Genomic DNA, 24,452 nt, shown 5'->3' with positions numbered 1-24,452 from the left:
ACAATGCACAATTGTTTGCGAGTGCTGGAGGTCTCTGCACCTGCAGAACCAGAACAGGGAGGCCACTTCGAGGAGACTGGACTTGGGAAGGGCTTTGAAATGGGGTCAGTGCTGGCAGGCCACTGCCTCCTGCACATTGTGCGTGCTGCTGAGGCACACAGGAGAAGGCGGTGCCGGGTCCAGTGGCTGCAGAGGCAGCGGGCAAGGGCCACAGATATCATTGCGGCACAACATGGAAAGGGCCAGGGAGATGGCCACAGCGGGGAGGGCAGAGAGGTGCCATAGGAAGGCCCTCAGCAAGGGCGTCCCCTAAGGAGGAGAGTGAGGTATACGGACCCACCACACCAGATACTGGGCCAGCAGGCCAGGAGGCAGTCTGCAGCGGAGGCAGATGCTGGGCAGCAGCAGCCTGCAGAGGTGGAGGAACCAGCAGAGCAGCAAGGAGAAGCCAATGAGGCACATCACAGAGCAAGATGGCTGCACAGACATGGGGGCGGAAGGCCATATCGAGAAAGGGTCTTCCATCACCAGTTCTCATACAGGGATATGAATGATGATCAGTGCCTGCACAGACTACGATTCCGCAAGGATGTGGTGACGGAGCCCTGCAATCTGCTGCAGGCAGACTTGGAGCTGCAAACACGCAAGCTCTGAGCGTGGCATCCAAGGTCACTATTGCCCTGAACTTTTATGCAACTGGGTTCTTCAAATCTGCGGCTGCGGACATGTGCAACATCTCGCAGTTTGCAGTCCATACATCAATACGGGAGGTCACAGATGCTCTGTATAGGAGGATGGCCGATTACATCTCATTTCCAATGCCGAAGGACAAGCAATTGGAGTGGCAAACTGCATTCCTGCGCATTGCGGGCTTCCCCAGAGTCCAGGGGGTCATTGACTACACCCAGGTCACTTTCAGGGCATCCCAACAAACTTCCAAGCAATTCCAAAACCGCAAGGATTTCCTCTCCCTCAATGTTCAACTGATTTGTGACCACAACCGCGAGATTATGCAACTGGATGCCTGTTTTTCTGGCAGCAGCCACGACTCTTTCATACTGTGGCAGAGCGGTGTGCCACACCTCTTCACTGGTCCCAGTGAATATTGCGGCTGGCTCCTGGGTGACAATGGCTACACGCTGAGCACTTGGCTCATGACTCCGCTGCCCAACCCTCGAACTGCTGGGCAGCTCGTGTACAATGAGAGTCTGACAGCCTCCAGGACCATCGTCGAACACACAATTGGGATTCTCAAGCAGAGGTTCCGTTGCCTGGACCGCTCATGGGGTGTGCTGCAGTACTTGCCTGAGCATGTCTCCATGTTTGTGGTGGTGTGCTGCATGCTCCACAACCTGGCCATCATGAGGGCACAGCCATTGGAGGACGAGGCAGCAGTGGCACCTGGGGAGGAGGAGGAGGAGGAGGAGGCACAGGAGGAGGAGCAGGATGTGGGTGGGCAGCCACGCAGGGGATGGCATTGCCATCTTAACCCTGCAAAAGAAGCACAAAGCTGTCTCATAGCTGCATGTTTCACTTAACTGAATGACCAGCTGAGCCTGTACCTGGCCATGTCCATGGGCCAACCTGTGAGCCCTCTCACACATCATTCCCGCACAGTAAAATGAGAGACCTCATCATAAATTCCAAACACAAAATAAAGATCTATTCAAAACCAAAGAATGGGGTTTCAAAAACATTCACATAATTAATTTTCACCCTTGTGCAACTCCTTATAACCCCTCTTACGCAGACCTATCCTTACACTACGCCGCAGTGTCTCCCCATGGCTGCCTCATGGCTTTGGGAAGGCTGCTGTGTGTCTGTAGAGAAAGCTGCAGATGTCCTTCTCGGACGCCCTCGACCAGGAAGGGTCGGCTGCAGATTGGGCCACATCCTCTTGTGTGCCTTCAGTCGGAGGTGGCTGGGACGAAGCCATGGTTGGCAGCAATTGAGCAGTGGCAGGTCTCGGCTCAGGGCTGTTGTGAACCGGAGAGCCCACATCAGGATCCTGGCCCGAGAAGCCAGTGATACTCCCCCGGGGCAGCCCCCCACCTCCCCCACCAAGCTGCTGGAGCACAGGTCGGCGGAGTGTGGTGGCACCATTAGGCCCCTGTTGGACCCTGGTGAACCCAGCCCTAATGGCAGAGGTCAGATCTTGTGTAGCCTCCGGCTGAGACTGCATGACAGCAGCCAAACTCTGGAAGCCATCAGAGACGACAGGAGTCAGATGCTCCGTGCTCTGTTGTCCAGAGTGCATGAGAGCATTCTGAGCTTCCAGGGCAGTGGCCAGCCTGTCCAAAGAAGCACAGGCACGCTTGTTCCCTCGCACCTGTGCATCAATGGCAGCTGTCACCTCGGCCAAGAGACGCGTCATCACAGCTGGATCCGCACGCTCACTCTGGATTCCAACAATGTCTGCACACTGTCAATGATGGTCCCCATGGTGTGTGCAGAACTGTCCACAATGCGGGAGGCGGACTCCTCCACGCTCCTCACCACTTGCGACAGCCTCTCGGGCACCCCTTGCATTGCAGCCAAGAGCTCCGATTGCATGGCCTCCAACCTTTGCTCATAAGCCCCAACATCGATGGGCTCGTCTGAGTCCTCCTCAGCAGGACTCGGCTGTGCACTCATCCCCTGGAGAGATGGCACCCGAGGTTCCCTTGGCCCTGCACCATGCTGCAGCCCGCTAGGCCCCAGTGCTTCACCCACTGTAGACCCCTCTCCTAAATCTCTGTTACACGACCACGGACTCCCAGTATCTGAGCTGGTGCACGGCACTGTAGGAAGCAGTGATGCACGGTTGCTGGCAGAGCTCTCCTCCTCTCTATCTCCCTCATCTGAGATGCCGCCAAGATCATCCAGGGCGTCAACTGTCTGTGGCTGCCAGTCACATCAAGGGTGTCGAAGTCAATCATTATGACACTCGGTGTCGTGTATCTTACATGGCCACTGTAGGTACTATATCGAGGTGTGCCACCTGAGGGCATAACAGTTGGAGACTCATAGGTTACTGTACAGGCGTGCCTGGCCTAGTATAAAAGACAGGCCACCAGGTGTGATCCTCATTCTGGAGTTAAATAATAAAGGACTAAGGTCACTACAGTTCAAGTACAACACACTGCCACGTGAGTCATTGTTAGAACATCTAAGGACCTAACAACTGGCGAAGAGAATACGAATTTTCACACGGAAATGGCTACCCTTGGTACGTTGCAGTAGTTCGCCGATGGTGATGATTGGGATGCCTTTGTGGAAAGGCTAGAACACTTTTTCACAGCAAATGACCTGACAGTTGACGACCTGGCCGCACTGGCTGATAAGCGCCGCGCTATCCTGCTAACCAGTTGTGGGCCCAACGCCTATGGCCTCGTCAGGGACTTGCTGGCACCAGTGAAGACAACGACTAAGTCGTACAAGGTGCTCATAACCCTGATCCAGGAGCAACTCCAACCCAAGGAGAGCATCCTCACAGCCAGACACCGGTTCTATACCCACCGATGGCCCGAAGGCCAGGAAGTCGCGAAGTATACCGCAGGAGGCTGGCGGCACCGTGTGAGTTCGGCACCCACCTCAACGAAGCGCTGCGGGACATTTTTGTCATTGGAATTGGCCATGAGAGCCTTCTTCACAAGCTACTGTCGGCGGCTACCACAGTCACCCTGCAGAAGGCCAGTCATTCATGACCTCGACCTGCGGGTCTAGGCAGATGTCTCACCCTCAAGACTCAAGCCCGGCAGGTACTGTGCACAGAGTGGCACCATTCAGGAGCTGGACTGTGGTAAGTGGCAGTTTCCAGAGGCTCCGGCAATGAGTGCAAGTCTGGGTCCATTACATGCAGTTGTGATTCTCCGATGCAAGGCATCCTCCATTGTGAGTGTGCACACATACAGGCCCAGCAATCAACAGGCACTTCAGCTACTATGTAGTGTCAGTGAGAAACAGGTTAAGGTGAGGGAGAGTGTGGCAGATGTGATGTGAGGAGTTAGGGGAACATGTACTCACTTTCACCATTCGAATAAGGTCTGTCAGCCTTTTCCTGCATTGGGTGGGGGAACGATGGTGAATGGACGTGCCCGAAACAACCTCCACAATCTCCTTCCAGGAATTAGTGAAGATGCTCCGATTTGGTCTCCCACCACTTTCAGGGAAGAGTAGCCGCTTCCTCCCCTCCACAGCTTCCATAGAGATTCCAGCTCCAAGTTGCTGAAGTAGCTGGCCCTCCTCAACCCTCCCCTTGCAGCCATCTCCTCTCAAGCAAGTCAGCCCGAACTCAAGACACAGCTGCAAAACCTGCCGTTTAAGAAGCCCAGGGAGCAACTGCATCATTAGCATCAATTGATTAGGAGTGGAATTTCATGGTTCCAACACCACTCCGCTGCCACACCGCTGAAACCAGCCCATTACACCAGTACTTACCACTCCACTCCATTTTGGGCTGGAAAAAGCGTAATTTCGCTCTAAACACCACCCCATCCATCTCAGCAGTACGGGATGCTAAAATGCAGTGCGTTTTTGGCAGAAGGCAATTTTGGGGTGTTCTTTTTCCAATGGGTTGAACTATATTCCATGGTATGTGATTTGTTTATCACAGCTTTGTAAATCAGAACTGTGCTAGAAAATCGTTTATGCCACAAGTGAAAGATACACATTGAGATCTTAGTCAAAGTTTCATCTGTGTTCTTTCTGTACAGTTTTGATACACAATATTTAATGGTTACTGTTACTCAAACATGAATTCTAAAGCTAAGAGAATAATCATGTTCTGGCTGTCTGCATCAGCCTTGGTTCGGGTGCACTCTACCTCAACTCTTTCAAATCTCCCAATATTTAGCAGGCTACATTTTCCAATTGTGTGACCCAAATTGCAGTCACTTCCAGTGGGATCACATATCGGGAAACTGCAATTGTGCATCCTGTAATTTTTCATCATAAATGTATTCCTTGATATTATCTGCAGTCCTGATTTAGATTAGAGTTCTTTTACTCACTCCTAAATATTGATTTACAATTTATCTCTGCCACTGCTATTTCAATGTAAAGAAACAGTTTTTTAGCTGGTTGCTGAAATGAAAGTGTTAATACCTGTATAATTACGATGCCACAAAATGGAAACGATTAAATAGGTGAAAATGTGACGAGAAAAAAATCGATTAACTCGCAGTTATTATCCATTTTTCATGAAAATCTGCTGCAAAAAGACATCAATTTTAAAATATATTTTCTAATTATCCTTTTTTTAAAGAATGAATCCTTTGAAGAATTTTTGAAAGTTGACTCTTTGTGTGGAGACAATATGTGCTACTGTGAAACCTGTCAGAAGAAAACAGAGACTGAGACAGTGAGTTTATTTTCTATTCCTCTCACTCAAACAGCTACACTGCAGCTTTGTGTGCATTATTTAGGACAGACAAATTGTTCGATACAAGAGGACTGATATAGTGTACTGGGTGTTTGTAAAGAACATAACTATGACTTGGTAACATTTTGGACTACCAACAACAGGTGTTCTGCCAAGAGTGTAAGACATCTGATAAACAGTGGCACATATCACTGCTTGTAGAACTCTTTTTGCTTTAATGATTTTGTGTCTTTGAGTAGCTTTTCAAGGTATTATTCATCCGATTCTGGGTCCTCTTATATGGAATCCCGACAGAAGACAATTAGCAATGGTGCAGTAGACACTGCAAATTAGTACTAAACGGTCACTCAGGCACATCAGAGAGTGAGGTCCTTGCGAATAATCAGAGGCCGTATGATTCTACATAGCATGAGCCTAGCCTAGAGCAGGAGTACACCTATCAGCAGGTATTCCAACCAGCTTCTTGAGGTTTCATGTTCGTCATGACCATTCGAAAATGGCGTCAATTTACAACTGGTTGGGATGCACAATATTATATGGTCAGATCCTTGTAGAATATGGGGGGCTTGTTTCCCTATACTGGTGTAAATATGTTCTAAGTGATTAAGGACAATTACTAATCCTGACAGAATGATACAGTGCTAATAGCACTCGAATTTTGTGTATAGCACATTTGCATAATTATTCACCAATCCAAGTGCAGATTTGGGTATAAGGAGAACAGTAGTGCTCAGGATGGAAATTTGCATATAAGTGAAATTTAAAGGGAAGGGAACAATTAAATGAATTATTACAATAGGGTGACAACATTCTGAAAGCTTTTAGAAAGGCTAAAAGGGCATTTCAACCTATTAGCAGCCTTTGTGAAGGTGGAGAGAATTAAAAAATGGGAGACAAAAATGAATAGAAAGGAAACCCAAAATGAGTATGCAAGCAAGTGAGCATAACTCCGGCACCTGACTCCTATTTGAAGTAGAGGGGGCTTTGAAGAGGGCTACCCAGCTGCCGTTCCTTGGCACCATCCCTTTAAGCCTGTCTTGCAGCACACCTGAAAGGAGGTGGAGGCAGGTTGGAGGTCATAGTTGACAGGTACTGTCCGTGGCTGTGTCAGTCCTAAGCTGCAAGTTAACAACAGCTCTACATCTGACTCTCTTCTGACACAGACACTGTAAAGACAGTTCTCCACAATTAGTGCCAGTAACAATGCTTGCCAACATGGATGGTGGCACCTTGGGTGGTGAGATCAGTCAGGCTTTGTTGACTGATGGTCACTCTGGCATACATTCTTTCCTGAAATACCAACTAAGCACAATATGCTGTGACTGGGGGAAGAAGCATTCAGCATAATGGTTAGTCAGAGCTTCACACCTCCCTGTGCCATTAGGCCTATTGTTATAAACTATGTTAAGAGCCAGTGGCTCTATGTGCAGTAATCACCAGGTATGCTCACATCTGTCTAGATACAAGTGTCCCTTTACTGACAAATGGGCACAGAACAGCTGTTGTGCAGTCTGATCTGCTTTGCATCTCTCCGTGGTGTTCAATTTTCCCCCCATACGTTATATACATAAGAACATAAGAAATAGGAGCAGGAGTAGGGCATACGGCCCCTCGAGCCTGCTCCGCCATTTAATACGATCATGGCTGATCCGATTAAGGACTCGGGTCCACTTCCCTGCCCGCTCCCCATAACCCCTTATCCTCTTATCGTTTAAGAAACTCTCTATTTCTGTCTTAAATTTATTCAATGTCGCAGCTTCCACAGCTCTCTGAGGCAGAGAATTCCACAGATTTACAACCTTGAGAGAAGAAATTTCTCCTCGTCTCTGTTTTAAATGGGCGGCCCCTTATTCTAAGATCATGCCCTCTAGTTCTAGACTCCCCCATCAGTGGAAACATCCTCTCTGCATCCACCTTGTCAAGCCCCCTCATAATCTTATACGTTTCTATAAGATCACCTCTCATTCTTCTGAATTCCAATGAGTAACAGCCCAACCTACTCAACCTTTCCTCATAAGTCAACCCCCCTCATCCCCGGAATCAACTTGGTGAACCTTCTCTGAACTGCCTCCAAAGCAAATATATCCTTTCGTAAATATGGAAACCAAAACTGCACGCAATATTCCAAGTGTGGCCTCACCAATACCTTATATAGAGGGATTCCATTTGGAAACTCATTGATACCTTTGAAAAAACACAACTTGCTACACTTGGCACTATGTCTCATGAGCACCTAAGTGCCATCAGAAAAAAAAAGTCAAGATAGGACCTGAGAACTTGTTAGGTCCTTTAAGTCCACTTCCATATACATTTTAGTGCCTTGGAACCTTGGATGTGTGTTTATATGGACATGATTTGAACCCAGCTTAAAAGACTTGAATACATTATTATATTATTCAAATGACTGAGAAATGACGTAAGACTCCTACCTTTTCTGGGTGCTTCCTTTGCCCACTGCGAATGCATGTCACACACAAAAAAAGCAGAGACCAAGCGTAAGAAACCTCAGTCCTATTCCTGCTCCACAATGCTCAGTCTGTGCCAGTTCACAGGACATTACGGCCATAGAAACCAGCCCTGTGTGAGAAGACTGTCCCAATATGAAGTGGCATCTGCATAACTGATTGCTTGTTCCCTTTTTATTTTCAGAGATACTATTTTGAAAGCCTGCCACAGATACTGGTTCTGCAGCTGAAAAGATTTGAGTTTGACTGTTTCAAGATGTCTTTCACAAAGCTGCACGACTGTATAGAGATTCCGCCAACATTAACATTTCAGAAGAAGGTATATGTTCTTATTACTTTTCTAGTTTGTTTTCATATTCTGTCTCTTTTTATGGATTACGTACTTCTTTGTGTTGGGGCAATGACAAAATGGACTGGATTTTCCTCTGATATACTCCCAGAAATATGTTTTCCTTCCTTGCCCTCTGCAGGCAAAAAAGTGGCAGTGGGGAGGTGGGGCCCAAGAATCCATCTAATTTTTTCCCCTTTTGCTGCTGCCAACTCCAGGGAGAGGGGTTTTGCTGGCACTCTGTCCCTACCATGGAACCTTGCTGGCTGGAGGTGCTCATTGGAAAATTAGGCACCTGACCTGATGAAAGTGATTCACGACATGCCAGATTTTCCTACAGGTAACTTCGTGTCAAAAATGACGCACTGCTATGGGAATGCACAGGCTTCATTTCAATGTTAAAACTAGGCCCCAAATAGGGTCACCTTGCTTAAGTGCACCTTCTGCAGCAAGAATTCCAATTCCTCAGCATCCAAAGTAGCAGTGATACCCATATGTCTCAGCTGTACCATTGTGAACAATTAGATTTTCTGCCATAATCAAAGAGGTAATTCAGCCTTTCTGTCTTCGTTAACTTTAGCAATAACATCATACTATAAAGAATGGTTCTTTTCTTTATACTCCCACGACATTTATGACTGAAGACAAATATTTCACCCTAGTCCAGTATGCCATTGAGCGGGATATTGCTGGAAAAATAATGCGTTTTAACAATGCATGTATTATTAATATGAAAATTGGCCAGAAAGTTCAGGGCCATAAATACATCATAAGTTGCGAATCTCCAGAACTTACTGGTTGATTTACGCCACTCCGCCATTTGCTTTGCACAAATGGCATCCTGCGCTTAGCCTCCTTGTTATTTTTAAGAACTTGCTAGATTTGCACATAAATTGCCCATTAGACTTGCCACAGAAAGTTATATCTGGTAATTAAGAGTGTAAGCACCCTTTTAATGATGTGATAATTGTTAAGGCAGTGCCATCAACCTCTCTGGCACAGAAAGTGAACTGTGGAGTCTCGGGAAGAAATTCAGATTATTTGCTCCTCCTGTGGGGCACTAAATGGGACACAAACGATTTGGCGACCGGGTGTGGTGCCACTAATGACTCACGTTAAATTCGGTGGAAGTTTACCGGTGGTGGTAACATATACTGCCCCACTCTGCTGCGCCGGAGATGCTGACATCATCACCGTGCGCAGCAGCCCGTTAGCGCCCCGAACCGTAAAATGGGTATCGCCCCCCTGAAGCTGCGCCGGGTGATGACAGCAACAGCTTCAAGTGATGCGTACCGGCCGGCTGCTAGCAGGGTAAAAGTTAAAGGGGCGGTGGGTTGCTGTTGGGAAAAAAAAGGCCGGTTTTCTTATGCACCCTGTTGCTGCTTTGGACGCGGGGTCCATGCCACGATCAGTCAGCCTGGCACTCTGCTTGAGTGCCGGGCTGTTGGCACAGCATCCCCTCTCCCCAGTGGTCTAGGTAGGAGACTTTTCTTCCTTCAGAGTATGCAGCTTGGGCCCTTCCCTTTAATTCAGGAAACAGCCCCTCCTCCACGGCAACTGCTGAGCAATGCGCCCCAGCCCCGAGGCATCCACCCCGCTACCATCCCAGAAAGGAAATGGTGCACTTGATTTAGCGCTGCACTGCCTTTCGGGGGCGGTAACCCCAATTTCACATGAGAGGCGAGACTTCTGTGCCTTGCGAGTGTTTTTAGCCCTCATTCATTCAAATAGTGAATTGTTGTTGGAGATTATAAGAACGTCACATTTTACAGTTTAAAAAAATCTTTCCTTTCTGTCTCTTTTTCTCTCTCTCGATCCAGTTTTTCTTTCCCTCTCTTTATCTCTCTTTCTCCACCTGATTTGATTCTTAATTCACTCTCCTCCTCCATCATTCCTCTTTTTTGTCCTCAATCCTTAAATCTCATTAGTTAAGGAGATTCACTGTTGGTCCCGCTGTTCACTAAGGTCCTAGATGCCCCATTGCCACGCCATTATCAGCTCACACTTCCAGCAAGATACGATGCAAAAAGCTTTCAAACTGAAGGGTGCAGGAAAAAAATCTAACCAATGGCATACGCCACAAGATGTCCCGCTCCAGCAAGATTGAGCCCATAATGTTTCAAATGAGGCATGTGAAGTGATTTAATGAGTATAAAGAAATATGCTTTAAAATATAGCTTTCTTATGTCGCAGTTGTGTTATTAAAAAGCTTGTAGGACAAAGCAGATTTATAACAAAGTTCCAACTTTGCCTTTCTTTTTGACAGAATAAGGACATTGATAAAACAGAGTGGCATCTGATCTCCATGGTAAGAAATCTTCATGGTTTCTAATTATATTTTTGTTCAATTGGTGCTAATTTTCTATTGCTTTGATATTTGTGCATTGGTTTGGTGTTTAGAGAGGTCTCACAATTCTAGGCAGATTGCACGAATATTAAGGAGAGTTTCTAAGCAGCTTTATGATGGTACAGTATAGTAGAGCATAAATATATGGTGCTATGCAGTGGAGGAATGCAGACTTGATTCCGTCCGTGTTACACTTTGTTACACTTTCTGGGTCAGAGAAGTTGATTGGCAGTGATTAACAATTATCACAAAGTTAAAAGGGTACATTATTACTAAATTTAACTTTCTGTAGCAAATTCAATGGGCAATTAATGTACAAATGCAGCAAATTTATGAAACTCACAGGGAGGTTAAGGATGAGTTCCCATTTCGCAAAGCTAAGGGCGAAGTGCTGCAACGTGTAGCACTTTACAACTTGTGAGGTATCTGTTCCTCACCATCACAGGTTGCTGGCTGATTTGCACATAAATAATGGAGTGCGTCGTTCACGTGCCATTATTTTTTTCAGCAAATTCTGCTACACGTTGCAGCAGATTCTGGGTCTATATCAACACAATACAGTGATCAGATTACAGGAAACTTGATTAAGTACTATATGAAGGCAAGTACAGGGCCTTGGTTAGATCACACCTGGTGTACTATGCACAGTTTTGGTCTTATCTAAGGAAGGATATACTTGCCTTGAAGGCGATGCGACGAAGGTTCACTAGATTGATTCCTGGGTTGAGAGGGCTGTCTTATGATGAGAGATTGTGTAGAATGGGCCTATATCTCTGGAGTTTAGAAGAATGAGAGGTGATCTCAATGAAACATACAGGATTCTGAAGAGGACTGAGAGTAGATGCTGAGAGGTTGTTTTCCCTGGCTGGAATGTCTAGAAGTAGGGGACACAGTCTCAGGATAAGGGGTAGGCCGTTTAAGACAGAGATGAAGAGGAATTTCTTCACTCGGAGAGTTGTGAATCTCTGCCCCAGAGGGCTGTGGATGGAGTCTCTGAATATATTCAAGGTTGAGATAGATAGATTTTTGGAGAATAGGGGAATCAAGGGATATGGAATTCGGGCGGGATGACGGAATTGAGGTCGATGTTCAGACATGATCTTATTGAATGGTGGATCAGGCTCGAGGGGCCATATGGCCTACTCCTGCTCTTATTTCTTATGTTCTTATAATCACATATATTTTCTAGAACATTCAGTATCTACCATTTTCTAATATTGCATTAAAATCATGAATTTTTCAAAAGAACCTTTTTTTTTTAACATGAATAGAATGTAAAATGCTATTACTATCAAATGAACACATTTGGGTCAAATTTTTCATTAGGAATCCAAAGAAGCAGCAAATGCAAGTTTAAAAAAGCGACCATCTTTTTCGCTGGGACCACAGCCATCGAAAAGGTCCCGAAACGATGAGTCTGAAGAATTCCCAAAACTACTGGAAGATGAGAGCCAGCAGGTAAGGAGTGCATGGCACATAAAACAGGGCAAGCAGCTCACTCTGAGGCATATTAGTATATGAGACATATGGTAATATTCCTGCACCTCGACAGTGCATCATTGGAGGATCTTTCCTAGTTGGTGTGGGGATTGTGTAGCATTGACATGAGCTATGTCACAAATAGGCAGAAAATCAGCTAGGCTGTCTTATAGGCATGCACTTCTCCCCTCCTGATTTTCCTCTAATCAACAACAACAACAAATTGCATTTCTATAGCACCTTTAATGTAGTAAAACATCCCAAGGCGCTTCACAGGAACGTTATCAACAAAATTTGAAACCGAGTCACGTAAGGAGATTGTAGGACAGGTGAGGTAGTTTTTAGGGTGTGTTTTAAAGGAGGAGAGAGAGGTAGAGAGGTAGAGAGGCGGAGCCATTTAGGGAGGGAATTCCAAAGCTTAGCGTCTAGGCATCTGAAGACACGGCTGCCAATAGTAGAGCAATTAGAATCTACTATGCAAGAGACCAGAATTGTAGGAGCGCAGAAATCTCAAAGTCTTGTAGGGCTGCAGGAGATTACAGAGTTAGGGAGGGGCAAGGCCATGGATGGATTTTAAAACAAGATTGAGAATTTAAAATTGAGGCGTTGCCAGACCAGAAACCATTGTAGATCAGCGAGCACAGGGGTGATGGGTTCAACGGACGGTGCGAGTTAGGATATGGGCAGCATAGTTTTGGATGAGATCAACTTTATGTAGGGTAGAAGATGGGAGGCCAGCCAGGAGAGCATTGGAATAGTCAAGCTTAAAAGGTAACAAAGGCATAGATGAGGGTTTTAGCAGCGAATGAGATGAAACAGAGTCTGGCATTGTTATAGAGGTGGAAGTAGGCGATCTTAGTGATGGCGCAATATGTGATCGTAAGCTAATTTTGGGGTCAATTACGACACCAAGGTTGCAAACAGTCTGGTTCAGACTCAGACAGTTGCCATGGAGAGGGAATGGAGTTGATGGCTAGGAAATGGAGTTTGCAGCAGGGACCAAAACAATGGCTTCAGTCTTCCCAATATTTAGTTGGAGGAAATTTCTGCTCATCCAGTACTGGAAGCCGGACAAGCAGTGTGACAAATCAGAGACAGTGTGTGTTATGTATGTTAACTGGGTTTTACCTGCCACCGGAGAGCGCGACTGTCGGAGTCCTAATAGTCACTGGCAGACACGTGCAAGCTATGTATATAATGTTGGCAACCATGTTGAATCCTCACTTTGAGAATAAATAAACTGGAGTAAGGTCATGCCTGAACTAGCTCACCGTACTTAGCCTCGTGGAGTTATTCGATACTTAACAATTGGCGACGAGTTAAAAATACGAACTTTCACACAACCATGTCTGTTGGAATTCTGGAGAGATTCGTGGAAGGGGAAGACTGGGAGAATTTCACTGATCTCCTCGACCAGTACTTCATAGCCAACGGGTTGGAAGGAACCGATAACGCAATTAAGCGCAGGGCGGTTCTCCTCACCATTTGTGGGTGAAAAATTTATGGCCTTATCAAGAATCTACTCTCACCAACTCGACCAATGGATAAGACTTATGATGAATTGTGTACGCTGGTTCGGAACCGCTTTAAACTGAAGGAACGCATCATCATGGCGAGGTATCGTTTCTATACGCACAATCGCTCCGAGAGCCAGGACGTGGCGGAATTTGTCGCTGACATGAGATGTCTCTCTGGGTCGTGCGACTTTGGAGCTGCACTGGAGGAAATGCTGCGGGACTTTTTCATGCTTGGCATTGGCCACAAGGTCATCCTTCGAAAGCTGCTGACTGCTGAATCTCTAGACCTGAGCAGGGCCATTACAATCGCCCAGACATGCATGTCCACGGTCAAAACAGATACCTTCCCAGCATCGAAACTCACCGGCAAGTACTGTGCATAAAATAATATCATCGGCAGGCAGAGCTACATATGGCAGGGTCTGCTCGTCCGCGTTCGTACGACCTGTAACTGCTCAAAGTCCACCATCAGGGGTGAATCAAATCTCGCCTTGTTGGTGTTGCGAAGGCTATCATCGGGTCCATCAATGCCAATTCAAGCAATATGTGTGCAAAGGCTGTGCAACAATGGGGCACCTTCAGCAATTGTGTCCGCAGTCGAGCAAATGTGTTGCGACACACCACGCGGCTGAGGATGATCAATCCAGCGTGGATCAAACGGCACAGGCAACTCAACCCGAGGTGCAGGACGAAGAAGTGTATGTGATACATTCTTTTACCAAAAGTCCTCCGATAATGCTGGAAGTTAAATTAAATGGGGTTCCAGTATCCATGGAATTAGACATGGGTGTGAGTCAGTCAATAATGAGCCAGAGGGCTTTCGAAAAACTGTAGGACACCAAGGCAAAAAGACCCAAACTGAGCCCAATCAATGCGAAACTGCGTACCTGCATCTAAGAGCACATACCAGTCATTGATAGCGCGGCAGTAAAGGTATCGTACGATGGAGCTGTGCATGATTTATCGTTGTGGATCGTTCCAGGCAATGGTCCAACGCTGTTCTGCAGGAGTTGGCTTGAGAAAATTAAATGGAACTGGAATGATATTAAAGCCTTATCGTCAGTGGATGATGCTTCATGTGCTCAAGTGCTGAGCAAGTTTCCCTCGTTGTTCGAACCAGGCATCGGCAACTTCATGGGAGCCAAGGTGCAGATCCACCTAGGTCTGGATGCAAGACCCGTCCATCACAAGGCTCGGGCGGTTCCGTACATGATGAGGGAGAAGGTCGAGATCAAACTGGACAGACTTCAATGGAAAGGAATTATATCACCAGTCGAGTTCAGCGAATGGGCCAGTCCAATTGTCCCGGTGTTGAAAAGTGATGGCACGGTCAGGATCTGCGGCGACTACAAGGTAACGATCAACCGAGTCTCGATACAGGATCAGTACCCGTTATCCAAGGATGACGACCTGTTTGCAACGCTAGCGGGAGGGGGGGAAGCCATTCACCAAATTGGACCTGACCTCCGCTTACATGACACAGGAGCTGGTCGAATCGTAAAAAAAACTGACGTGCATCAACGCGCACAAAGGACTGTTTATATAGCACAGATGCCTTTCGAAATTCACTCGGCAACAGCCACATTTCAGAGAAGCATGGAGAGTTTGCTGAAGTCTGTCCTGAGAACCGTCGTGTTCCAAGATGACATCCTGATCACCGGTCACGATGCCACCGAACACCTGCACAACCTGGAAGAGGTTCTCCGTTATCTGGACAGAGTGGGACTCAGGCTAAAATGCTCCAAGTGCGTTTTTATGGCACCAGGTCGAATTCCTAGGGAGAAAGATTGCAGCAGATGGCATCAAGCCTACGGACTCGAAGACAGAGGCCATCAAGAATGTACCCAGACCCCAGAGTGTGACAGAGATGTGTTCGTTCCTGGGTCTTCTCAAATATTTGGTAACTTTCTACCTTATTGAGCACATTGCTAGAGCCCTTGCACAGGTTGCTGAGAAAGGGTAATGACTGAGTTTGGGTCAAATCTCAAGACCGAGCCTTTGAGAAGGCCAGGAACCTGCTATGTTCCAATAAATTACTGATACACTGTGACCCATGTAAGCGGTTAGTGCTGGCCTGCGACATCTCATCATATTGGGTCAGTTGTGTGCTCCAGCAAGCCAATGTATCAGGCAAACTCCAACCAGTTGCAAAGGCTGAAAGAGCCTATTATAGTATGGTAGAGAAAGAGGCTTTAGCATGCCTATACGGGGTTAGGAAAATGCACCAATATCTGTTTGGGCTTTGGTTTGAGCTTGAAACAGGCCACACGCCGCTCATTTCGCTGTTTTCAGAGAGCAAAGGTATAAACACCAATGCCTTGTCCCGCATCCAAAGATGGGCACTGACATTATCCGCTTATGATTATGTCATCCGCCACAGACCAGGCACTGAAAACTGGGCTGATGCGCTTAGCCAGCTACCATTGCCCACAACCGGGGTGGAAATGCTGCAGCCCGCAGACTTGCTGCTGGTCATGGATGCCTTCGAGAGCGAGGGGTCACCCGTCACGGCTCACCAAATTAGGACTTGGACCAGCCAGGATCCTGTATTGTCAAGCGTAAAAAGGTGTCTCCTAAATGGAAATTGGTCTGCCATTCCCAGGGAAATGCAAGATGAAATTAAGCCTTATAGCTGCCACAAAGATGAATTGTCTATTCAGTCTGATTGTCTGTAATGGAGTAATCGTGTTGTTATGCCAAAAAAAGGCAGGGAAACTTTTGTGTGAGATTTACACCCAGGCATTGTCATGATGAAGGCCATTGCCAGGTCTCGCGTTTGGTGGCCTGGCATTGACGCCGACTTGGAGTAATGCATGCATCAGTGCAATACTTGCATGCAACTGAGTAACGCACCTGTGGAAGCTCCGCTGTGTCCATGGTCATGGCCATCCAAACCGTGGTCAAGGATCCTCCTAGACTTTGCCGCCCCGTTCTCGGCAAGATGTTTTTAGTGGTAGTGGGTGCTTACTCCAAATGGATTGAAGGTGTAATCATGTCATCCAGCACGTCCACAGCCACTATTGAAAGCCTCCGGGCCATGTTCGCCATCCATGGCCTGACCAACGTCCTTGTCAGCGACAACAGACCATGTTTCACCAGTTCGGAGTTCTACGAGTTTATGACCCATAATAGCATCAAGCATGTCAGGTCTGCCCCTTTCAAACCTGCATCTAACGGTCAAGCGGAGCGGGCTGTCCAAACCATTAAGCAGAGCCTAAAACGCGTGACTCACGGCTCCCTACAGACCGCTTGTCCCACATTCTGCTCAGTTACCGGACGAGACCCCACTCGCTCACCAGGGTCCCTCCTGCCGAACTGTTAATTAAGAGGGGCCTCAAAACCAGGCTCTCCCATGTACACCCGGATCTCAATGATCATGTCGAAACCAGAAGGCAACGGCAGTGTGGGTCGGGGGGTGGAGGTGAAGAGAGGCGGTGGTGATGAGGTAGAGCTTGAAATCTTCAGTGTACACGTGGAACCTGATATGTTTTCGAATGATATCACCAAGGAGCAGCACGTAGATGAGAAATAGGAGGGGGCCATGAATAGATCCCTGGGGGAATCCAGAGATAATGGTGTGGGAACGGGAAGAGAAGCCATTGCAGGTGATTCTCTGGCTATGACTGGATAGATAAGAATAGAGCCAGGAGGGGCAGTCACACCTAGTTGGATGATGGAGAAGAAGTGTTGGAGGATAATGGTGTGGTCAACTGTGTCAAAGGATGCAGACAGGTCGAGCTGTGCCTACGTGATCTAATGCACCCAGATGCAGGAACTGCAAAATCTGTAGTTATTTCTTTTGTTCCCAACTTGATGTAGCTTGTAAATGCCTCAGTGTTAACACTTTCACATGTATATTGCAAGTTCGACAAGTCATACCCAACGTAAGCATTTGAAACACAAAACTGTGATGGGATGGAAGAGTGAGCACTCATTTGTTGGATCTCTCAGATTGATGCAACTGTAAACATTTCTGATACACATAGTATAGCATGTGTTACCTTTATAATGTTGTATATGATGTGTGGTGTGCATGTCAGAATCAGTTTTTCCTTGCTGTGCATGTCAACTGCGGTTTTCATCCTAAAAACCTGTTAAGATTTTTAAAAAGAAATGCCTTGAGATTTATAAGTTGCACAACACAATTCAATATCCAACCCAGCAGATTTGTGCTCAATTATTCCTTTAGGAAGTCCAAGAACAGGAAGGGCCATTGCAATTAAACAAGCACATTAATAGCGACTGTGATGAAACTCATGAACCAAGAAAAGATGACAGCCAACAGGTAAGGAGTGGTTCAACTGGAATGCAAGGATAGATTTTAGGAATTTGCACTCCCAGCATATCAGGAATCCAGGCACAAAGATGAACAAATTCCACAGGAATAGATGGATAATCCCATGAGGTGTGCTGATCTTCATGCTTCAATTCTCAACATGCGCTCCCAGTTTGTAAAGCTTCAGGCCAGACATGCAAATTTGTAACTTTTACTTATAGCTTAACAACTTATTAATTTTGCACGATTTTCTTTAATCCCCATGACTCTTAAGAATCGAGAAAAAGAGAAAGAAACCTTATGATTGGTAGAGTTTGTGTTGGGAGGGTGAATACTACTTCAGTGACTCAAGAATAGAAACATAGGAACAGAAGTAGGCCATTCAGCCCTTCGAGCCTGTTCCGACATTCAATTAGATCATGGCTGATCTGTATTTTAATGCCATCTACCCGCCTTGGTGCCTTAACCATGAATATCCATGCCGAACAAAAATCTATCAATCTCAGTTTTCACATTTTCAATTGACCCCCTGCCTCAACAGCTGGGGGCAACAAATTCCACATTTCCACTAGCCTTTGTGTGAAGAAGTGCTTTCTGCCGTCACTCCTATATGCCCTAGCTCTAATTTTAAAGTTATGCTCCCTTATTGTGGTCTCTCCCACCAGGGAATTAGTTTCTCTCTATCGACCCGATCAACTGCTTTGATCATCTTAAACACCTCAATTTAAATCACCCCTTAATCTTCTATATTCAAAGGAATACAAACTAGTCTATGTAACCTGCCCTCACAATTTAACCCTTTTAGCCCCCGTATCATTCTGGTGAATCTGCGCTGTGCTCCCTCTAAGGAGGATATATTGGATTGCATATCTTGTACTGGTACCATGAACATGGCAAATTCTGCCATGGAATATATAAGCAAGTTTAAAGACTTAAAAATGTTGGTTGTTGTAAGATTGAGGGCCAACATGAATTCTGGGGGCAGTGAAAGACGCTTGAGTGGGTTGAAGGACAGAGGAAAATGCCAATATGAACTGGGATGGTTGGAGAGAAGAATGGGGCAGACTTTTCTCTGTTTTGCACCTGGGGAACACTCAGGCACAAAGCAGTAGAAACAGGAGTAATGACCTATTGGTCTCTTTACATTCCCCAGGGAATCCTCAAAGGGAACAATGGGTGTTTGTACGTGGAGAGGACATGGCACTGCTATCTAAATGAAGCAAGAGCTTTAAAAGGACCTCCAGCTTTATATTCCTGCAGGTAAACCACTCAGATGCCCATTAGGATGAGCAGCCAGTAGAAACTGGCCTTGTGCATGTATTTTCCCTTTAATTAAGGGAAGAGCCCATCCTACACGGCAGTGCTACACGGCCCAGTGCATACCGCTGCGTCCCACTCCCGACGCGTCCGCCCACTCACTACCATCCCAGAAAGGAAGTGGAGCACGTTATTTTGGACTCCACTTCCTTTCAAGGACGGTAATCCCAATTTCTCTCGCCTCGCGAGTGTTACCGCCCCCCAAACGGGGCACAACGGAATTTTCCCCCCAGTGTCATTGTCAACTGGGGTGGCTGGAGACGGGGACATGTTAAAGTGGAAGAATATCGATTGAGGTATCATTTGAGAAAAGGATGTTTTGGTTGGTCGACTGAAAATTCAAATGTGTCAGCCTCTTTTTTAAGATTAGAAATCTATTCATTATGAAGTATAAATGTTCTTCAAATGAACCAGAATTTTTAATGTAAAAGTCCAAATTGTTTCAATTTTGTGACTTCAATATTTGAATTTCCCCTTCAGCGTTTCGTGTACTTATATTTTATTTTCCTCCAAGAAATGTTTTATATACCTGCCTCTAAATGTGCAAAGCCTATGTACTACAGGTTGAACCTCTTATCCGGCACCCTCGGAACCCGGCCTGTGCCGGATAAGGGATTTTGCCAGATGAGGGGAGGTCACGTTAAATGGGTTGGTATAGGTACTGAGCAAGGAGAAATCGGAGTTGGCTGGCTTGGGGCTGGGAGTGCGGCAGAGAGATTGTGGTTGGGGGGTGGGGGGGAGGGCACAGCTGGATTGCGGGGTCAGGCCAGCGATTGCGGGAGTCGGCAACGCGGAAGGACTTCAATTTGTTCATGTCGGAGCGGCCGGGAATGGTGCCAGACGAGGGTTGGTGCCAGACGAGGGAATCCCGGATAAGGGAGGTTCAACCTGTACTTGTTTTCACATCTCAGACCTCTTCTTCAAACTCTTCATTAGCTTGTTCTAGATTTCTAGGTTAGCGTGTACGGGTGTGGTCACTTTTATAGCTTCGTGCTGGTGCTTGCAGTTAGCTGCTGCTGCAGTAAAGCTTTTGTTTAAATCCGAATAGCTTCTCTGTGAATATTTTTCACAAGAACTCAGCAGTTGTGTGTTGAGCGAAAGTCAGAATTACCAGCATTGCTCCAGACCAGGAACAAATTAAAAAAATACTTGTCTTGTTTAGCGGAAGTAGATGGCTCCTCTCAGACTGTTCGTACAGAAATTGCTCAGCACATTATAGTGGGGGAAATGGTCATTTTCCTTTTCCCAATTTCCTGGATTATGTTCTCAAGATTTCGTAGAATATGGAGTTGTCTCCAATTGGGAGACCAGTTTACAATAGGGGAACAATAAAAAAATGGATTAATTTTACAAAGACTCATGAAAACAAAGATTTTAACATGACCAACTTTTAAGGGAAGGCTAAATAAACATATGAGGGAGAAGGGGATAGAGGATTATGCTGATAGAGTTAGATAAGGAAAGGCGGGTGGAGGCTCGAGAGGAGCATAAACGTCAGCGTGGATTGGTTGGGCCAAATGGCCTGTTTCTCTGCCGTATATCCTCTAACATCAGGTTCAATAAAGTCTTATACTGGAGCATTACTTTAATGGGAGAAAAAGCAATGTGTGAGGAGGACACAAAAAATCTGCAAAAGGACATAGACAGGCTAAGTGAGTGGGCAAAAATTTGGCAGATGGAGTATAATGTTGGAAAGTGTGAGGTTATGCATTTTGGCAGAAAAACATCAAAGAGCAAGTTATTATTTAAATGGAGAAAGATTGCAAAGTGCTGCAGTACAGCGGGACCTGGGGGTACTTGTGCTTGAAACACAAAAGGATAGTATGCAGGTACAGCAAGTGGTCAGGAAGGCCAATGGAATCTTGGCCTTTATTGCAAAGGGGATGGATTATAATAGCAGAGAAGTCTTGCTACAACTATACAGGGTATTGGCGAGGCCACACCTGGAATACTGCGTCCAGTTTTGGTTTCCATATTTACGAAAGGATATACTTGCTTTGGAGGCAGTTCAGAGAAGGTTCATTAGATTAATTCCAGAGGTGAGGGGGTTGACTTATGAGGAAAGGTGGAATTCAGAAGAATGAGAGGTGATCTTATTGAAACATATAAGATTATAAGGGGTCTTGACAAGGTGGATGCAGAGAGGATGTTTCCACTGATGGGGGAGAGTAGGACTAGAGGGCATGATCTTAGAATAAGGGGCCGCTCATTTAAAACTGAGATGAGGAGAAAAATCTGTGGAATTTGTTGCCTCAGAAAGCTCTGGAAACAGGGACATTAAGAAACTATTTCTGTCTTAAATTTATTCAAACGCTAAGGAGATAAGAGGTTATGGGGAGCGGGCAGGAAAGTGGAGCTGAGTCCATGATCGGATCAGCCATGATTTTATTGAATGGCGGAGCAGGCTCGAGAGGCTGTATGGCCTACTCCTGCTCCTATTTCTTATGTTCTTATGTTCTTATTACATTGGTTCCAATGCCCTTAAAGTTTAAAGTGTGATGCAGTTGAATTTCTTAAATTGTGTTTCGATTTCCCTTTAGAGTTACACTACCTACGAACTGTTTGCAATCTGTGATCATTCTGGAGGATATGGCAGCGGCCATTATGTTGCTTGTATTAAACCAGTTTCTTCCAGTAAATGGTACTGTTTTAATGATGCATATGTTACCGAGGTAAATATTATTTCCTTTACTGAGAAAAATATTCTGACGTTCCAAGATCATTTTACAATTAATTTAGGAATTTATAGCTTGTTACATTATATAGATTATATAGATTTTTAGATATTTTACTGTGGATGACATTTTTTATAAAAGATAAAATTCCTTTTGCTTTTACTTAGACAATATTTCTAGGAAGCATCACTGCAGATTTTAAGGTAAACATTCACCAGCACTTTCGCACTGCTGTAAGTGTAGCAGGGCAGATGTTTGCCCGCTGCTTTCACTTGGCACTGACCCCATTCCAAATCCCAGTATTAGGAGCTTGTTGGAGCACAGCGGGCACTCCCAGCCTGCTGAGGCAGCGTAACTTGGAGTGGCATTCTTCCGCTACAAATGGGGGAGTCGGAAGCCAATGGACCGAAGATGCAAAGGATCGCAATTTCCTGAAAGGTTTGACGTTGGGTTTTTGTTCCAACTACAATTAATCAGTCTGGGATCAATTACCGTGTGCCTTTTTATAACTTGGTGGCCCACATTCAGCCAAGCACAGAAACTACACCAGCTCTTAGAAGTCATAGGTACTGCTAGAGCAATCAGATGCGCATCTGTTAGGTTACCTGGGAATGCCCCAGATTACTGCCAGTATGTAAAGGGTTAGGCAGAAGAAGCGTCCAAGTTCCTTGATCAGAATTTGTCACGCAGTCGAAAAGGGACGGAAACCCTGACATTTTAGATTTTGCCCCAATCTCCGTGCCTCCCTCCATCCCCGCCCACCCCCCAAAGAATCCTGTCATTTTTGTGACAGAACCTTTGCACAATTTCTTAGTGAAAAAGAGTTCTGCGTTGTTTGGAATAGAATACTTTATCCTACATTCAACCAGAAATTAATAGACTGATTACTTTTACAGATGGAAGACTTCATTTCTGGAGCAGGCCATGGCAGTACCGTCAGCAAATCAGGCATGGCTTGTAAAAGGTAGTGTTGTGTAACTGAGTTTTGATTACGTTGTCTTCATTATCCCTTAGTTTGCTTGCTACAATAACCCCAGAAGATTTTTAGAACATTAAATGTAAGATAAGAACTAACTTTTAACAATTTATGCATTTTTACCACAGATCATCTACAGCATACATGTTAATGTACAGGAAGGAGGGGGGAAACAGCAATCTAGGTAAATAGAGTCCTACATTCTGATATGGTATTGATCAAATTGTATTCAGCAAATTAAAGCATGCATCAAGGCCTCATACATGATTTTTCAAATATAAGGAGGTGTTCCATTCAAATTCATATACCAGTAGAACGCTTGGCTTGAGTTACTAAAATAATAAATTAAAATGGGGAAATGATCTGTGCTCTCAATTTTATGTCAAAATTAAATGGTGCTCAGGTATATTTCATTAGTAATACTCTCGTCAATTTATTTGGTTATATTTTGCAGCAGTTTATTAATATTTTATTGCATGCATGGTACAAATTGTATAGAAACTAAATTCAAAATTAGGCACAGTGTACTTAGTGCCATTTACATATTTTTCATTTAAATTTTTTTTCCTGCAAGTTTTGAATTTAAAGGTTTTGATAATGCAGTAACCTGTTAAATTATTGGATTCTGGACAGTAAATAATCTCTCAGAAAGAAGATTATGCCTGAAGAATTATTACTGTCATGTATCTTACATTATTATATATAACTGTATCCTAACATGCTATACATGACTGTAATAAGATATGACCTGTAACCACCAGCATACCTTACCACCAGGGGTGCACTTGCAAGAGACAGATATATAAGGACAGGTCTCAGGCAAGTGCAGCATTCTCGAACTGTGAAATAAAGGTGCAGGTCCAGAGTGACCTTGACTTCACTACATGCCTCGTGTGAATCTGTACTGAGGGAACAGGACTTTACAGTGGCGACGAGTTACGGGATTACAGAATCCACAGAATGGCGAACAACGGATCAGATGAAAAGTACAATGCGGGAGACAATTGGGAGGACTTTATAGAAAGGCTCCAGCAAAGCTTTGTAACCAAAGACTGGGCGACAATAAGGCAGACAAGAGAAGAGCCTATCTCTTCACCAGCTGTGGCTCGAAAATATACACTTTAATGAAGGATCTGTTGGCACCCGAGAAACCAGCAAGCAAGTCGTTTGAAGAATTGAGCACACTGGTAAGAGACCACCTGAAGCCAGTGAGCAGCCTACACATGGCCAGACACAGGTTCTACAACTACAGACGCTGTGTGGGCCAGAGCATACCCGACTTCGTGGCGGAACTTCGGAGGTTGGCTAGTTTATGTGAGTTCTCCGATGAATTGAGGAGAGAAATGCTGAGAGACTTTTTCATTGAAGGAATAGGCCACGCAGGCATATTCCGAAAGCTCATTGAGACCAAGAACCTGACCTTAGAGGCAGCAGCACTGGTTGCACAGACATTCTTGGCAGGGGAAGAAGAAACGAGGTTGATTTACAATGCAGGTATGACTCCTAACGAAATATTGGAACAAAAAGTTCACAGCACTAAACAAGCTGCTACCCCCACACACACACAAAACCGGGAGAACAGGCTCTCGACAGCAGGCAGCAGCCATCAAGGGCCACAGGAACGGCCGTTCACACCTCATCAACCCACAATGCGAGCAATCAACTACAAACTGAGAAAAGCTCAAGAGAGATCAGCCAGACGCAGTTCAT

At 45.5% G+C, this 24,452-nt stretch overlaps 1 protein-coding gene across 4 annotated transcripts in view; it reads left to right on the top strand.

Moving 5' to 3' along the window:
- LOC139265299 (ubiquitin carboxyl-terminal hydrolase 47-like) overlaps positions 1 to 24,452 on the top strand; it is a 45,588-nt gene that overhangs the window by 11,187 nt on the left and 9,949 nt on the right. For all 4 annotated transcript variants that reach the window (XM_070882261.1, XM_070882260.1, XM_070882262.1 and 1 more), the window contains 8 exons: positions 5,246 to 5,341; positions 8,012 to 8,146; positions 10,422 to 10,463; positions 11,829 to 11,960; positions 17,688 to 17,783; positions 21,632 to 21,763; positions 22,663 to 22,730; positions 22,871 to 22,926. In XM_070882261.1, the coding sequence (XP_070738362.1) occupies positions 5,246 to 5,341; positions 8,012 to 8,146; positions 10,422 to 10,463; positions 11,829 to 11,960; positions 17,688 to 17,783; positions 21,632 to 21,763; positions 22,663 to 22,730; positions 22,871 to 22,926 (757 nt within the window). The remainder of the gene's footprint in view (positions 1 to 5,245; positions 5,342 to 8,011; positions 8,147 to 10,421; positions 10,464 to 11,828; positions 11,961 to 17,687; positions 17,784 to 21,631; positions 21,764 to 22,662; positions 22,731 to 22,870; positions 22,927 to 24,452) is intronic.

The sequence above is a fragment of the Pristiophorus japonicus genome, chromosome 6, assembly GCF_044704955.1.
Source record: "Pristiophorus japonicus isolate sPriJap1 chromosome 6, sPriJap1.hap1, whole genome shotgun sequence".
In the NCBI taxonomy this organism is placed as follows: Eukaryota; Metazoa; Chordata; class Chondrichthyes; family Pristiophoridae; genus Pristiophorus; species Pristiophorus japonicus.
This window is presented reverse-complemented; position numbering and strand designations above follow the sequence as displayed.